The sequence below is a fragment of the Ciona robusta genome, chromosome 9 (assembly GCF_009617815.1).
Source record: "Ciona robusta chromosome 9, ASM961781v2".
NCBI lineage: Eukaryota > Metazoa > Chordata > Ascidiacea > Phlebobranchia > Cionidae > Ciona > Ciona robusta.
Genome location: NC_143243.1, coordinates 7,030,032 through 7,048,391, shown reverse-complemented (window position 1 = coordinate 7,048,391; position 18,360 = coordinate 7,030,032). Strand labels below are relative to the sequence as shown.

Sequence of the window (18,360 nt, the reverse complement as noted above, 5' to 3'; positions counted from 1 at the left end):
TTTAGCAAGCCACATTTTATCTATTTTAAAACGTTTTGTTTGAGACATTCCATTTTAAACGTGGTGCTGTAATATCTTAATTTCTTTCCTGTGATTTCTTTCTAATTATTGCCAATACAGTAATTTTAAAATTTAGAAGGCAGCACTGTGCGTTGCTGTATTTGGTGCAAGCGATGTACTTGGTAGTTTTAGTTTGGATATACATCATACAACAAACATGCCGTATTGTTCATATTACCAAACACCCAACTCAATGTGGAGTTTAGAACGCGTTTCGGAAGTTTCCCTTTACTTTGAATGATTCTTCTGCACATTTGGCATAACGGTGCTTCATAACCTGGTCGAATTGTCTGCATAGGCTCTGTCCCGTCTTCTGTGATCGCAGTTTTCCTCCAGTTAAAATACCTTCTGTAAATTTATGCACAACAGAAAAATCAAAACTGTTTTTAATACTATCTATATAGTAGGATGGGGGAATATGGGACACCTTTTTAATCTATTTCTCGTCCCATTTGGTACTAAACAAAAAACAGACAAAGAATTATAAAACTGTATCTTCGCAACTCCTATAAACGGTTGTTAATTGTTTAAAACACGATCAGGATATTTGCATATTATATGTGCTAAAGTTGTCACGTCTCCCCCACCCTACTATATGTGTTAAAACATGTTTTCAACTAGCTTTAAACGTCATTACTATACCTGTATTCGTGATCGTTTTTATCCAGATAAATTAAGTAATCCACAAGTGCTTTAGGTGACTCGAAGTCCTCTATATGGATGTAGGATCCGACCGGAGCAACTTCTGCCACATCTTCCTTCGTTGGCCCCCAAACCACCGGCACAACACCAGCCATGATTCCATTTCGCCAAAATTTTTCCGTCACGTAATCTCGGCAATGCCAGGAATTTTCAAACGCAAGGTAAAATTTGTATGACGATAAAAACGTTGTGAAGTTGTTTTTCATTATTCGTTGGCCGAAGCATTTCCCGTACATATCAATCTGAATAGAAATATTAAACATTTTGATTTAATACTGATAAAAACAAATTTATCATTGAACAAAAGCTCGCTTACCTTTAACCCGGCTTCTAACAATTTAAACACGTACTTTTTTCGCTCGACTGCGCCTCTAGTGTTGTTACAGTTGCTAACAACCCATGTCGCTAGGCGGCGTTTTGATTTAATGATTTCATCGATGTATAACTGTGGGTCTGTGACTGCTTGTTTTGGCCAAGAGTGCGCAGTATATGGTATATTACCTGAAACAAAAGTTTAATATATTAATAAAAATAAACATATATTTATATGTTGTACGAGGGGCGTTATAAAATATTGCTGGGCCTTTATCACATAATATTCAAATATCCCGATCGTGTTTTTTACATTAAACAAAGGTCTATGGGAGTAGTGTAGGTACGGTTTTATAATGCTTTGAAAGTTCTGTGTTTTCTACCAAATGGGATGAGAAAATAGTATGAAAGGGTGTCCCATCTTCCCCCCAACTACTATACGTGTGAAAGAAATCTCTTTTTCACTAAATACATATCATACCTGAATACCAACGAAAATCACTATCTCTTCTATAAGACATCGTATAGTTAAACATCGTGTCAAATACGCCAACCATGGCCGAGCGAAGATGAAACGTTTTAGCCGGTGTTTCTCGGTGCCATAAAACGTACGCTTGCTCCGCGGTTCTGTCGAAATTGCACAACGTTAACTTACACAGTAGAGAATCCCATCATTTATTATTTATATTTCATGCTGCTTGTTGTCGTTTATGTAATACTAATATGTTGTATATATTTATATATTCTACTATTCTAGGTTTACCTGTAAGGTGGAAGATCGTTCAAGTTAGCTGCATTCGGCAAGTTGTCGAAAACGACAACTTTACTTTGATTTAATAACCGACGGTTCATTGTCAGCCTGCAGTTTCCACATTCGCCTTGAAAATTTCTTTCCAGGTAAAACTGTTTGTTTTTGGGCAAATTCTTCCAAGTTGGAGGCCACCAGACTAATATAATAGGTCTCCCGTTTTCTTGGTCTGCACCTAAACTACTGGGATCTACAGGCGTTGAGGCTTTGGTCCAACTATGATCGATACCAGAGTTTAATTTGCTCGTAATACCATTATTACTGAGCTTGTAATACAAATCATCTGTGTTCGAATGCTTACTAGCTCGCCATACGTTCCCAATATCCTTACCGCTTTCCATCGCAACCGATGGTCCAACTTTAAAAGATGTTAGATCTTGAGATATATTTATCATGTAATTCGTCCCGGTTTCTACTTCTTGCAAGTTTCCTTTGCTGTGTAAACGGTACACCACTTTTCTCCAGGTCTTGTAGTCTATTTTGAGAACTGCACCTGAATCCAGCAATGCTTTTTTTACTTGGAGACACAGAGCCAAAAGTATCGACACCAAGAGAAAAGTTTTGAAAGCAATTGAAAATCGTCGGCAGAAATTTCGTTTAAAAGAATGCATAATTTCTGGTAACAAAATTTGGTTCTTATTTTTAATACAAAGCACTTACAGTAAAAGTTATATCCTACACGTTTATACGGTTTATCATCTGGCTCCCTTAAGAGCTGTATTTTATTTAAATAAACAAGTGTAGCAACCGATGCAATAGAAAAAAATTATAAGTGCCTGTAATGGATTTATAATGTGTTTGAGTAACAGAACATCTGTATGTTAGAACATCATACATTATTCCATCCTTCACTTTGTACAAGAGCTACTTCTCCCTAATGTTTTTAATGTGCTATTAACTTGTCTAATTACACGGCGCGGTAAGATTGCTTCCATTAAGATTCGAAAGATACTTCGTTTTATCCGGTTACTGTTTTCGACGCATAAAAAAATAACTGTCGTTGCCCCACCAGGATAAATAAGTTATATTTGTTTATTCATTTATGTTTCACTCAAAATCATATTAACAATTTTCACATTCTTATCACAATTTAGATTTTAGAATGTACTTGGACTTCAGCATTTTAGGTTAATTCGGTTATTTTAACTGAATTCCCATTTTCAAAACTCTTTCCGAAACAGAAACAATATAGTTGCTGTGAGTGGGACAGGGTAAATAACTCAGAAGACATTACACTAACGTCATAAAATACGTTGTCGAGTTTAGGCTTTAAGAGGATACAGGTAACTCTTATGTAGTTATACAGGTCTATTATCCATAGTTAAATGGGGTAATTTATAGAACGACTTGTCACCAGAGGGTTGGGCTAGTTCCTATATATGAGTGAAATTAAGCAGGTAGTTGACATCAATATTGTGAGCAGTACGTAGGATATATAGGATAAAGTGCCACAACAGTAGCCGTTCATTCTGTTACTTCTGCTACCAGGCATATTGTAATTAATCTTTTAACGACTGAAGGTGGCTGTACACAGTACTAGGAGTTCGTCCGTTTATTTGTCTGTTTTGTCCGGATTTCGCTGCCACATGCGGAACTTGGTAATAGGTTTGCATACGACTTAGCAAGCGGGTTCGCATGCCGGATACTGTGTACAGCCACCTTTATCTGGTATAAAGACGTATAGTGAATATTTCCGACGGTCAGTAATCGCTTGTTTGCAACCGGTTGTATAAATAAATATTTTGTTTTTGTAAAGTTTAAATAATATGTGTATACCTTAGGTGTCGCTGACTGTTGCCGGTTAAAAGTTTAAGCTGTATTATTTTGTACCACGGTGTGAACAGGTTATAGCGTTCCTAACCCGGCGAGGTCGTATACTGGCTGTTACTTACAGGCGTTTACGTCATTAGTGCGTTGGTGTGAATGTACAAACATACGCAGGTGCCACAAGCAGAGGCGTTTGTTTCACAAGCATGCTTTCCTGTATGGAGTCGGCATCACTTGTTTACAAAACGACAGCTTACCTTTCAAAACCATCAAAAGCAGCAGAGAAAAGCTTACGAAATTACAATTCAAAAACAGTGGAGAAAAGCTTACGAAAATACAATTCTAACTAGCATTTCTGTTAGATTGAAGAATACAGTTAACTTGCTACACAGTCGTGTGTTGAATCAACGGAAACAGAGTCGTCATTAATAAGTTCGATGAGACATGGAAAGTACGTTGGTTCCTATTTAATGAGACGGTCATCCGTACAGTTTAGCAATTTACATCACGAAATATCATAAAAACTATTTTCCCGAAAAACGAGCAAAGTGAGGAAACCAGAATCAGGGTAGAAAAGTTTTGTTTTGTATACGAAATGACTGTATCGTATAATGTGGGGACGTATATTGTACTTTCAATAAACGGAAATTCCGGCCATGCAGATGACGCATTGTATTGAGAAGCGTGCGCCACTTTCCTCAGTGTAACATGCCAGTATATACCGGTACCTTGTATGTACATTGTGCTAAAGTTTGCGAGTCCAAAATGTGACTGCACACACTTGTTGAGTCGAAGTAAAGGTTTACCTAAAGTCTTGTTGCTATTTTCCAAGCAGTTGTTTATTGGAAGGAAAATCTATTCCAGTGTACGTGTAGGGGGTTTAAGTTACAGCAGTTTATTTCTGGCCGATGTTGTCCTGATGTAACTTAACACGGAAATGCCTGAGCTACCAGAAAACAACAGTTCAAAGGATCAATACAGTAGCTAAGTGTTAGAAGCTGAAACGCTCGGCCAGTGTAGGCACAGGGCAGGGTAAATGATATATAAAGGTGTATAGAGTGATTTCACTTATTGTTATGATATAGGATCATGAGAAGGCCAGCTAACAGGTTGATGAGGTTTATTCGCAGCGTGTAAGCCGACTGTGACTCAGAGGAAATCGGTAATACATCGTCTCCTTTGATTTTCTATTATAACGACATCATACAGTTGACTAGGACTTCAGATGCACCGTATAACGTACATCATTGTGAAGCATGTATAGGTTTATGTTGGAACCGAAGACACTGACTATATAACCATAGCAGTGTCACATATGCAGTGCTTTTATTTTATATATAAGTAAAATAAAAATACTACTTAATAGAATACCCCATATCGTAGTTATATATTTCCCACTTTCTTTTATTGCAGTGTGATGTAGATATTCAGTTGATAGATACAACAAAGTTAACGGAGTAAAGAATGGCGGAAAAAGAAATAGAAGAATTGCAAGGGTAAGCTATGTTTGCACCATACATACTATGTCAAAACCCGAGTAGCGGTATTATTGTAGTTTCACTCTGTAGTTTATGTCTCGATTCTTATGTTTTAGGAAATATTTGACGTCATATGCATATACTTTTTTGTATGTTTTTTAACATACATCGTAGGAATGTACAATCAATGCAACATATGGTGTTAATTTCATTATGGTTTTCGCCATAAAACTAGAAAGGTTATTCGTTGTATCAGCTGTGGATGTTTACCGTTACCAAATTGTAAGCCGCTAGGTGGCAGACAAGAGCAATACGACTGCTTCGGTTTGGCGACGCAAAATTTTACGTGGTTTGCAATAAGTGATAGAAAGTAATATGTACTGCTGTAATATCTATATTCCTGAAACCCAAATAGCAGATGTGCTACATGTTCAAGACAATTATGTTTTGTTTAATTTGTATTTTGCACGGAGTATTATGCTCAATGCCGCACTGCATTTTTACGAAACCAAACGTAAACGTTCGCAGAATTTTTGAGGTAACTTGTTACAGAAATAGACGGCAGCGAACGTTTGCAGCTTGCAACGTCTGTATACAACTAATAGTTAAGTTAAATATAATATGTTGATCTTTACTACATAATATGCTAACCTTGTTTCGTTGGTCCTACATATACGCATTTCTAATGCCATTTTTCGAATAGAATAAAATAATCAACGTGTGAATCCATACTATTTCGTAACAAACTTTCTGTTTGGCTGAGGAAAACATTGTAAATACATAAAGGAGAGCTGCTTCGAGAACAGGTGTTTTAGGTACCGTAGTTTGTTATCATTTGATCAACGAGCGAATTATATATTTATATTTTACACAAAACAGTGAGTTACACAGCGGCAATTATATGTTGCAAACTTCCGCCAAACCTACGAGTGTTTTGCAAATATTCAATGATTTATATGATGTCATAGTCGACGCGCTGCGCTTGGCATCATTCATAAAAATTAAAAAATTGGCGCGCCTGCTGCAAACCAAATCGTTAAGATTGTGAAACAACTTCACCGGAAATGTAAACGCCCGTCTCTTTGATTGCCAATAATGACCATTATGACGCAAGTAAACATCGTGTGGACTGCCACTATGACGTAACACAAAGTATTATGCGTGATTGATGAAAGGCTTGCATAAACATCAATTTTATTACGTCAAAGATGGAGCAACAACCATAACCGAGTGGTAAATACACACCGATACTGATATGCGATGCCAATAGCGCTTTGTTTAATCATGACGTCACGTTGCATCTCCAAGATTTTGCAAAACTCGGCGCCTTATGGTCGTGAGAATACGGTTTTATATTTCTTTGAATGTTCTTTTCCTATTACCAAACGCGTAAAGAAAATAGAATGAAAAGGTGTCCCATCTTACCCCACCATTCCCCAACAAGAATTTTATTTATTCCCTCGAACTCTGATTCAGCAAAATGACAATCGATAAAAGAACTCTACGGGAAAAAAACATTTGTGTAATAACAACGTGGCTGTTAATCCTATACAATACAATCAAACTCCCATAACCGCTATTTGAGCTATAGATAGTTATGATTCAATAAACTGACCTCAGTCATGTTGTATTTCTTAGAATTAGTTCAACAATCATATGAAATGGGCATCGTAACGCTTCTTTGTGTAGTTAGATGTGTAAGGTGCTTGCTGGTGCCAAACATTGACGCACGCATTGTTAGTTTATATACTCAAGCTCAAATAAAGTTCGCCAACCGTATATGGCTGGCAGTTACAATGCGAGAATGGGTTGTTTTTCTGATTTATTTCAAAACGCGACATATTATGGACATGTGTAATGCTGTCGGTGAATTTTGACGTCATGACATACGTCATAATCCCACGTCCGGGTTCAAGGTCAAACACTTTCAACAGGTAAACAGGATTAGCTGTCACGTACACGATGGTTTATAACTCGATGTGATGCATTGCGCACGTAGAATTGCTCATAATTGCAGCGTATAGGAAACAATTCAACTTTTTCACGACTCTTTTGTTTGATATGTGTCGCTTTGATGTGTCGCTTTCCACACGTAGCTATTTTGAACCGAATTGACTGACATATACGGGTGCTTGTACATGACGTGCAGCATATCGGAAGATACTCATTACTGGATGTTTCTTCCTCTGAAAAAAAGTTTATTTGAGACCGAAACGCAATGTTAATTAAAGTGCGATGTTGTCATTCTAACGTAGTCGTTACGTAGGCGCTGTTTTTATACCAAAAGCTACGCGCATATTACGTCACGTCATGCTAGGTACCCATGAAGAATGCACATGATACAACACCTTTTTCCGGAGCGTTATGGTGTCTCATTTAGACTGTGACGTGATGTTTAGACGCACATTGTTTCTTTCCTTGATCACCGTAGCACATTCCATGCTTTATTTATGTGAAGTGCAAATAGTGCATTGTATGTCTTAACATTTAGCAGTTATCTTATATTAAACCGTGAGGTATCACCGTTATGTTAATTATAACCTATATTCAGGAATACGAAACTCCTACATATACAGAAACCAACCGATCATTTCTAAATAATAAATACAATTCCAACGCAAAGCAATTGTAACCGCTGTAAAGGACCACATCCGACTCTATATATCTTGGTCGTTTATCGGCATAAATGTTCAGTAAAAGTTAAAATTCCCTGTCGTTACTCATTAACGTCGTGGCCCGCTGACCACCACTTTTAGAAATTCAAATTGACCTTTCTACCTTCGAAAAGTTTAAGTATAGCGTAGTGCGCAACCGAAATACCGCATTAGTTGCTAAAACGGCACTTAACCAGTCATTTATGGTTATGTGAATGCCGTTGAATACTTAATTTGAGCGGTGCGTCAGTCGGAAAGAGTTCACGAATTCTATTACGTCTATTTTAACACCGAGCGTGACGTACGTATAGGTTAAATTTGTGCTTTCATTATTTCGTTATCTCCTCGCAAAAATTAGGTACGGAACAAAGATTTAGTTTCAAAATCTTTATTTAATCCTATTTCATCATAAGCGCAAAATATGTTATGCATTCCTTAAAATAAATATTTTTCTATAAATAAATCCACCTGCTGGCCAAGGAGGTTTAGTCTCTAGGGTAATAATCTATAAATGAGCTCTTTAAAATCTATTTCTAGTTTCATTATAGATATGAAGTGTTCGACTAGCATAACTAATGAGATTTACGCGTCTGCTCGATGTCTGTCGTCAAAACTATTTCAGTAAAAAAGAGAGCATTCTGACTTTAAAGGGACAGTAATTGACCAATAAAAATCGCTCAATAAAACGTGTTTTTTTAAACGGCTTTAGGATTAGACAATGTTCTGTTTTTTGTTGTTGCTTGGCCCTTGATAAACCGGTTTTAAACAGTAGAATTGGCTGTTACTTTTAACAGGAAGATATTTTTAAATTTAAAGCGGCGTTAAAATAAAATTAGAAAACAAACTACTTTAAATTGGGCAGATAAATCGGTGTAATAACGAAATGTCATTCAACATCGTACTAACCATGAAAATTATGTGCATTTGTATCTGTTGTACACCATCTGTTGCTGCGATAACAGATTATTTATAGCACCTGTATAGAATCATAGATCCTTGTTATTTTTCTATTCCTAATACGAAATGCTTCTTTTTTCACAATTGCTAAAGTTACGTAAACCTGATAAGCAATCATGGCACCATTGCTTGTGTATAATAAACCAGGATGTATTGTTAACAATGGGAGACACATGCCCAAAATCAAATATAAGTCGTTCTAAACATTATTCTGGTCAATATTTAAACGCTTAACCATAGTCGCAGATTTGTTCGAAAATGCTCGAGGTTCAGATTTACACGGATTAAGTATTACCCGGAAACGGAAATTGCGGAAAAAATCAATAACAATCGAGTCGGTCGCGTAATCTAATCACTGCGGACATCAGTGCGCGCAAGCTTGGTGTCAGAGGTGCAGTGACCATCAACACGTCGCTAAAGCCGCTTTACGTTTGTTTATCATTTAAATTTGAATGTACGTACATGGAGCCGTATACATAGTAACTCGTGTGGGGAACACCTAGTTAACAATGATTTTCCTGCTAGCATATCATGTTTGCACCAAAACTTGATCTAAGTGCAAATTATTCGGATCATTCGGCTAAAAAATACAGTAACGATAGTCACGATTGTAGCGTTAAATTAAGATAGTTATACCAAGCCTCGTATTGGAGATAAAGTATTAGGGTTTTTGAATCGAATCGTGATTGAAGCGATGAAACGTGATCGAACTCCACTTTGTTTAGCATTTGTCGCTATATGTATGAAACGTTACCTAATTTTGTACACGGAGCACACGTCGGCGTGGGGCGGCGTGAGGCTTGTGTTTATAAATTCCAGCGGACACACATATAGCGTCGACTTCTTACTAAGTGAGCAAGACTAAATAACTTTCACGCAAGACAAAAATAAAACAAGTGGTCTGAATATTTCTTGGCGTATTTACGTACAACGTTGGTGAGTCATTCCGCTTAACAATAATGACTAATGTCTGTTGGCATTTGGTAAAACAAAGTAACACCTTTTGCTGTATCATTTACGAGACTTGACTAGGCCAACCTTTATCTCACCTTACTTTGCTGCAAAAATAACCGCATGGACCAGGCAAGTTGCCAACAGCGGTGTTTAATGATGATTTAATTGCCGAAATTTCCAAATATGCCTCCCTTTATTCCTTTACCTCTAGATGAACTGCCAAATTGTGTTCAAGCGGTTTAACGAATTATATGTTAGGGTGAAAAGATGGGACACTTTTTCAGGTTATTTTCTCTTCTCCTTTGGTAGTAAACAAAGAACATTCAAAAAAGTAAAAGACTGAATCTCCCATAGACTGTTGCTAAATGTTAGGTGTAAAAGGTGTCCCATCTTCCCCACCCCACCATACAACTGTTTTATTTAACTTTTTTTCCAGGTCTGAAGAGACAAAATTAAGTCATTTACTCATTCAGAGTTGTTTCATTAGAATTATAAGATAAAACATATGTTTCACGTCTCAAACAGGCAACCTAAAATATTTTTTAAACAAATAACCTAGCTTTTGTTTCAAATTAGTAAGTATATTAATAACTGGTACAGATCCGTATTTTAAACTTATTAATAGTCTGTGACGCGATGGCCAGAAGCACCGTTTGATTTATTTGAAAACAAGATATTTGCAGAGACAGAATCTATTTATAACCGTATATTTACATCGGCATGTGCTCGTATAAATTTCATTACCATTAACGATTTCTTCTTGCTGGCCGGCTTTCTAAAATACAAATTGCGTTAAAAGACAGCAGAAGGTTGAGGATATATTGATCATTTGAATATTATAAGTATGGACGTACATACGCGGCTGCACACTGTCATACTGATGTATGCGATCATTGTGGGTAGCGATCAATATATCGCATCCGTCAGATGCATGGGAATGGGCTTATAGTTAAATGCTGTTGGGATGTATAGGTGATGTTTATGATTGGTGCAATGTTCAAGCAGTATTGCATACCAGGCGTGAGGTATTTATAAAAGGTCGCACTTCGCTTATAATTTACTTGAAAACAAATTTAAATGCTAAATTTAAAACCATTGAATTTATCGTAAACTAGCCCCCTGGCTTTAGTGCACCTGTGTCATACTTAGACGCCGCAGGGGTCCGGGCGCTGCAGGCGAGTGATGTTATAAATTCGCTATATGTGGGCATATCTTTCGCGGTGTTTGATTAACTTCCGATGTCCATGGGGCCAATTGGAGTAACACACTCGATTGGCCTGTTATGTAGGTAATTATACATCCAATGACGTATTCATGCGTTGAATAATATTTGTATTATAGCCGGCTGGTTATATAGATTGGTAAAAGATGGAAAGCTTTTTCGTTCCATTTGGTAATAAACAAAGAACATCCCAAGAAATAAAATCGTATCCTTGCGACTACCGACTACCATAGACCGTTGGTAATTGTTTAACGATGAAGATATTTGGATATTTTGTGCTACAGTTGTCCTATCTTACCCCATAGTACTATAATTCAAATAGGTAATTGCAAAACAGAATCCTCACGTTTATTTATTTCCATTCAATCCATTACTAAACCTTTGCACCGACATATCTTAAGTACACCAGTAAGTGGTGTGCCGAAAACAAGCGATGACGACTGGACAAACAAAATCGATGTTTCTAATCTAATCCATTCGGCACAACATGCGAGTCTTAGTGGATTTCGGGTTCAAACACATACGGAACACTTATTCAAAGTTCGGTGTTTATCGTTGAATGAAAACAACTCTCGGTCGTTCAACTGGTACTTGTGTAACCGCTGAGGAAAATCGGCGTAGTATAAGACGTTGTTGTGGCGATGCTTCATTTGGTTGAACTTATATAAAAAGCGGTGACGCAACGAGCATGGCACTTGTCATATTTGGACAGTGACAAGTGGTTTAATTTCCCATTGCCATTTAGTAAGTACCACTGACAAAGACTCGTGAACTTTTATTGCACGGTCCATATCTCGTTATCTCAATTTGTTGCTATGTTTAAGTTCTGAGAAAGTGTTGACCACCTGCGTTTAAACTCTGGTTCCTCTGTTTTTTATAGATATGCCTTTTGAAGGTCCACCAAATGAACCTTATATTTAAATCAAATTTCCACGAAAATTTACTATAAATGATCCGCAAAGCAAGAAAGTTTAAATTAGAAAGATACTTTCCTACTTATCGTTTGGCAACACTTTTCAATGTGCCCTATATCTAAGGCGCCTGCCTCTGACGTAAGCAAGCACTTGTGATTGTTTTTGTTCTTCGCGTATTGGCAGGCGTGCGTCCAAAATACGCGCTGATTTTGCGAGCGGCCAAGTTTCTCCCTAGTCAAAAACATAAATGCAAAAGCGACTATGACTCCCTCTCCTTAATCGAAGCCGCAAAGTGTTCTAAATCGAGCAGTAAGTGCGGCTGCCAATTTGTAAACTGGCCGTATTGTTTTTAAAAAGGGGTATTGGAAAGAAATGACTGACACTTATATGGCAGGTTTGATGTCAATTTTAAACTGGAAGTTACATGTTTGTAGTTGTTTGGTTTGCATGGAGAGGTACATCGAACAAAAACGAAACACGTTTAAAAGTCGTTTCATAAAAAAATAATCTGTCTTTATAAGAAATAGCACATCTTGCTGACACGAAACGGTAAATATTTCGTAATGCGGCAGCTGTTTCGTTTCCCACACACACAGCAGTAATTTGCTTGTTTTCGTGTTTAAACCACTGTTTCAAGTCTATGTTGTTTTTCGAGTATGTTACACCTCCTGGACATTAACTGTATATCACCATTTCTCATTACTAAGCCAATAACAGCTTTGTTGCTTTAGCTAACTGTGTGGGGTAAGTTAAGCATTGCTGTTTCATTTAAGACATCCGGCCCTTATCATAAGTTCGTTAAAGGAATTTAAAATTACAAGGTCGAGTAATTTCATACTAAATCGGTTGGTTTCGTAACTGCATATTTATCGCGGAATCACGAACGTCATAGATTTTAACAAGCGCCATGAATGACGAAATTCCAAAGTAAGGGTTGCTGGGACACAGCGAAGTTTCTTCGACAGCGACTTTCTCTTTACTTGTTTACCACCAAATTACATCGCTTTCCGTAGGAAAGGACGCGAAGTGTTACTCGCATATCTTCGGTGTGGTTTGTTGTGAATGGCTTCAGTTTTTCGTTGAATTGAATAACCGAATATTTCGTAGGGCGTTTGACTTTAAAAGGTTGTTGTTTTTTATATTTGCCTTCTAATAGATTATAAAGGTACTGTTTCGAACTAAAATACTCGAAAACGATACTCGCGAGGTTGTGTACCATGAACAGGCGTGAGTCAATTGTGAGCGTCTGGTCCGAAATCTGAACAACCAGACCAAAACGTCATGCTCATAATAAAAGTAACACCCCCTGTAACGAAACACCCAACTGATTCACTCCATTCGAAAGTAAATATAACTTGGAATTAGATTTCTTAAGGTTCGTCGGACGCCCCTGAGTACATGAATGCGCTGGTGAGGATAATCGACCCAGATCAACGGATTTAGCTTTGCGTGGTTAATGATTTCATTGTTAAACACGAAATGTCTACGCACTACACAAAGTTAATATTGGTGTTCTTGTTAAATGTTTAAACACGACCAAAATAACCCGGGCGAGACTACACCCTCGTTACATTTGTATAAAACAGGGACCTATATATATATGTGTGTGTGTGTGTGCTGATTATTTAGCGAGATTTCAACATAAGGCTTGTTTGAATTTATGGTAAACGTTTGTGTTTTACCTTAACTGTTCGTTTGCATTTATGGTTTCTTAATGTGGAAATACCAACAGTAAAAGTACAGATATGGTAAAATTATAAATAAACAGCAGAAATAAAATTATAAATAACCTAAATTAAGTTAATTTTTACAGCCATCGTTGTCTTTTATACCCAGAGCTAGTCTTACGTGTTGGTCACAGTGGCTGAACTGTGAAATATTGGTCGATAATTTGCAAATACGTATAATAGCTTGTTTAAAACGTATATTGTTTGCTATTACGACTAACAACACTAAAGGGCCTGTTAACAAGCAGTTATTCGTATTTTCGAAATGTCAAAGCAATTTATTTGCCCGTGTTTTTTAATACTTATTGGTTGATTTACCTTTCGATAAATCCAAGAAATTAATTGGAAGAATAGTGTTTCGTATGTACATGTCAAGTATTGCTGGTTTGGAAACAAAATATCAACTTGAGCAACGCTTTTCGATTATATTGCTTCAAAACGCTGCAGCAGATTTGAACCCAATTATATAGCAAACGGTGTAAAATTAGATTGCCTATATTATAGCAGATGTTCTGTCAATTTTTTATAACCGTTATTTAAAAATAGTATTTTCCATACCAATTTTAAAACGTTTATATTATAACGTTGTTCTATAAAATTATTTCAGGGCATATTTGGGCATTTCTCAGGCTCATTTACTATTAGTATAACGCATTGACCACCTCGGTTCGCCACAATCGGTGCCACGATTGCCTAAAATGGCATTGGCTTCACCAGCGTTAACCCACAAAAAAAATCATACACAAATATAATAAAATCATTTCATGATATATATTTTGAAACCCTTATACGATGCAGTCATCGCAAATAAAAACTTACCAAGTTATTTTTGTAACTATCATTCATCGTCACTGAATGATGAAGAATAAGTGTTGCTCATATAAGCAAAAGTATAAGTGGGCGTTTAGTGATAAAAGATAAAGTCAGTGCACGTTCCAATGACAACTTCCTGTGCGGATATTTCCTGTCCAACTTGTTTCCGTTTTCTTTAATTGTGTTTTATTAATTAAGAAATAATTACATTTTATCTTCTTTCATCCCGTGGGGTTTTTGATGAAAATTTTAGCTGACTGGCTCGTGACCGTAATGTGCAGCTAAACACGTCGTTTCCGTATATCGCATTTCTCATAAATATTTGCTTGACTGTTTACTGTGTAAGTGTACCTCCTAATTTCACGTTCTATATTCCAAACAGGATGCTTGTAATTAGAAATCTATAGTTTTGTGTTGCGGGAGGTGAACCGACGTTATAGATTTTAATAACTACATAAGCACGTTATAACCGCTTATGCCCGTACGTTTTATTTTCCTGTATCAGTAAACTTTGTAACAGATTAGTATACTAATAAATGGTAAACTGTTACGAAAACTCTAGCATGTTATTGGCTCCCCACTCAAAGGGGTTTGGGTGAAACATAACTTGTAAGAACTTGTTCTGTTTTTGCTGACGCCATGATTAGTTCTGTCCATGAAGGAAACATGAAAGGATAATGTTTTTTGACTCGAACACGGGGTATATGTGTTTTACTTATCGGTAATTACCAACGTGGACAGTGGTGATAAGCCTCATGTTTGTGTAGTGTGTGTACGTGATGTTGTTCGTGTGCCGGTTGTCCCAAATAGAATTGCCGGGGCATCGACAATTAATCACCCAGTCAGTTTACAGGTACCTGTCGTTGTAGACAGATTCAAGGGCTAAATAATTTTAAATTTATTCCGCGTTTTAGAAGTCTGGTTGACGTAAGCGTGTGGTGCGCCAAAACAGAAAGCCAGGGAGAAAAAGAGTGAGAAAGAGAAACAAAGAGAAGCTGTCTCACTTTTTTTTCTTTTTCTCTCTCACTTAGGCAGCCTTGATATAAATACCAACCCAGCGTTTGATTATTCATCAGACACATGTCGTCGCTAGATGTGTAAGGTTATTGTTTATAGGTAGTCATGTATTTAACCTTACTGCAGCATTACAAAATAGGATCCTAATTTTTAATTGGTATGTGTTTTTTTTTCAGAGCTTTCGGCAAATATAGAAAAATTAGTCTAAGCAATATACAACCGAAAGCTAAAGAAACGAGCAAAGAAAAGAAATCAACGACAGTCAAGCTGAGAAAAGAACAAAATTCGCTCACGACATCAAAGCAAGACACGAACCACCGTAGCGCACCTCAACTGTTGAAACTGTTCAACGAAAAATCAATTGGCGGAGAAAACACGCACCGTAGCCCGGGCAGACGACAGAGACCAAAATCTTTATTTTTTGGTAATCAAGGAACTTCTATCATGCGTCGGTGAGTAAAATTTCAAATTTATGTAACTATACTGTGGATTTCGCCCATCTGGTGATATTATATTATGCTTATATTTTAAACATAGTAATAATGACTTGCTTTTTGCAGACCAAGACCTGCAAGTATCCCATCATACACGCTTGCTGATGTCCTCGATAATAAAAGTAAGTATTTGGTTTTCTTGAGATTTACATTGTAAATATTGTTCTATTCTGTATGTGTGAAGTTCGTATAGTGTTTGGGCCATATACCGCCTAAGGACCTATGATTTTGGCAATATTTGGTTTATATTTCCAAGTAAAGCCTTGTGCTCAATATGTAAATTAGTTGGCAAAGACAATAGCCCGTCAGGTAGTCTTGTCATCATATTTAGCGTCCCACGCCACCCCCGAGAATTGCTTTATTTGGCCGCAAGTAAATATTATTTATTATTTTACAGAATTGCGGATGTCTTTTAAAAACTTCCTGGAGTCCGAATTTAGCTCTGAAAACCTCGAATTCTGGTGCTCTTGCGAGCAATACCGAAAAGTGAAACGAACTGCACAGCGAGGCCAGGACGCGGAGACAATTTACCAAACCTTTGTGTCTCCTATGTCAGAAAATCAGGTATTTTAACTCGAATAATCAAAATAAATGAATCAGCTTAAAGCATAACACACGTCAAACGGTGTTCTGTGCGCAGCGCAAGCCTATTTTTGCAACTGTACAGTCCTATTGACCATATGGCTTGCCCTCTGTTTCCATTCATTAGAGCGGTTGTGTCGATGGTTGCGCGTCAGTCAGTGTCTAAAAATAATTGTAGACCGGACGCGACGTGGCGTGCCTTGATTCTTCGTTTAGATTCTTTACATGAGTGGCGCTAGCTTTAGTTGCAGGATTCTATTAACGAACCACGCTTCTACGTAGATATATACAATATTATCACGCATCTACGCAATGAATTCAAAGCACAACCACGTTACTGCGTTACCCAAAAGGTCACCCACACATAACATGCCTGATTTAAACGATGCTACGCGCACTTATATTTATTTCTGGAACAAGTTTTATAACTCCCACACACGCTGAGAATTTTATTGGTTAACCTACGTCAATGCGTTTAAACGTCCAAGTTAGGATTCTTTAAAATGGTTATTGTCTTTTGAGAAAAAGTTTTATTATATGACACCGAACGTTAATCCATGTTACCTATACGCGAGTCAACAAGTTTACGATTACTGAAATTTACCTAAGGATTCCAGTAACTCTTTACGCCCATCTTTAAACCAGTATTAACCTCAGATACCAAATATGCACCTGGTTGACCGTGGTTTCCTTTTTAATAGGTGAACATAGACCACGTCACAAGAAGACAGATCACACTTGCTCTCACCAGTGGTGACCCACTTCCATGTAATGTGTTCGACAACGCTCAAAGATATATTTACTCCATCATGGAAAACGACTCGTTTCCCCGCTTCATACTTTCAAGCTATTTTAAAGAAGCATCGAAAAAGAAAAGCTCGCTGGAACTGTTGTTCGGGAATTTGTTACCCAACAAAACCCCTAGCCCTCGTACATCATCGAAGAACTCTGAAAATGACAACTCGAACAATGGCTACGTCTTGCGATTGCAAAACCCTACCAAATATACGTGATTCGACCTGAACAGTTGTTGTCGACCTTGACACATACTCAAGCGGCGGATTTGACGCGCGACTCCATCCAAGAGTTGTGGCGGCCTTGGTGCAGAGAAGCTCACCACTGGCCGAATCAAAACAAACATTCCGTTTGTTCGCTGGAGCACATTCGATAAAAACTTTGCACAACACTCGCATTTGTGCACATCCAACTTCATAGAAGACACTCGTGCTTTACTTACAATCCAACACAGTTCCAGCTTTAGCATTCGCATTTTTATATTCACTTTCCGACGATCCCAACGTCCAGTGCTACATCCTTCTTTTCCATTTCGATTTTTGCTTATTTTAAGAAACAGCGTCAACGTTGATTTTTACTGTTACCTATTTAAAACTGCACAATCTTCAAATACATAGCACCACGAAATGGTTGCACGACTTACTGGCTTTTTATTCGGCAAGAAATATTGAGAACATTGTTTGAATGCTACGGAGTCGGTGGGCAATGTCTCGCAGATGGAGTCGGCGACACTGCCCGCATAAAAGACTTTTGGGCGACCTGGGTGTTTTGGTAATGGGCCAAAATCTTAGGTCATCGACAAGTACATCACCCACATATAATATAATAAAACAGAATACTACGACTATGATAGTATATTTTAGTCGAACCAAAATACATTGATTACCGTATTGCTCTATAGCGCGTGAAGGGTTTTAAAACTAGAATTTTACGCTCCTTATGGTGGCGCTACAGAACTGTTGTTTCTTTGAAAAACGTTGTGATCTATAACCGAGGACGCCATGTTGGTGACCTTGTCACGTTTTTTAGACAAAGCACCGAAAATCTGGTCTAGACCTCAGTTAGAACAGTATACGACATTTATTGTGCAACAAAATGTTCTGT

General features: G+C 37.4%; 2 protein-coding genes across 2 annotated transcripts; one reads left to right on the top strand and one right to left on the bottom strand.

Annotated features, from left to right (window-relative positions):
- Positions 1-131: 131 nt before the first annotated feature.
- LOC149731789 (alpha-(1,3)-fucosyltransferase 7-like) lies at positions 132-2,593 on the bottom strand. The gene is made up of 5 exons (XM_089885138.1): positions 1,838-2,593; positions 1,556-1,701; positions 1,079-1,263; positions 703-1,004; positions 132-408 (listed from the first exon to the last, which is right to left on the bottom strand). The coding sequence occupies exons 1-5, from the start codon at positions 2,491-2,493 to the stop codon at positions 189-191; spliced, it is 1,509 nt and encodes a 502-aa protein (XP_089741264.1). The 5' UTR covers positions 2,494-2,593; the 3' UTR covers positions 132-188.
- A 2,463-nt stretch (positions 2,594-5,056) lies between these two features.
- Positions 5,057-17,894, top strand: LOC149731788 (regulator of G protein signaling 2-like). Its single transcript, XM_089885178.1, has 5 exons — positions 5,057-5,145; positions 15,562-15,837; positions 15,946-16,001; positions 16,277-16,443; positions 17,163-17,894. Exons 1-5 carry the CDS (start codon positions 5,114-5,116, stop codon positions 17,472-17,474), a joined length of 843 nt encoding a protein of 280 aa, XP_089741304.1. The 5' UTR covers positions 5,057-5,113; the 3' UTR covers positions 17,475-17,894.
- Positions 17,895-18,360: the final 466 nt, after the last annotated feature.

Excerpts from the sequence above, each read along its gene's own strand:
- LOC149731788 (XM_089885178.1), top strand. The coding sequence starts at position 5,114 with ATGGCGGAAAAAGAAATAGAAGAATTGCAAGG. Across the intron at positions 5,146-15,561 it reads GAAATAGAAGAATTGCAAGG|AGCTTTCGGCAAATATAGAA; the intron begins GTAAGCTATGTT and ends TTTTTTTTTCAG. Across the intron at positions 16,444-17,162 it reads CTCCTATGTCAGAAAATCAG|GTGAACATAGACCACGTCAC; the intron begins GTATTTTAACTC and ends CCTTTTTAATAG.
- LOC149731789 (XM_089885138.1), bottom strand. The coding sequence starts at position 2,493 with ATGCATTCTTTTAAACGAAATTTCTGCCGACGATTTTCAATTGCTTTC. Across the intron at positions 1,702-1,837 it reads AACGATCTTCCACCTTACAG|AACCGCGGAGCAAGCGTACG; the intron begins GTAAACCTAGAA and ends CAATTTCGACAG. Across the intron at positions 1,264-1,555 it reads TGATTTTCGTTGGTATTCAG|GTAATATACCATATACTGCG; the intron begins GTATGATATGTA and ends CTTTTGTTTCAG.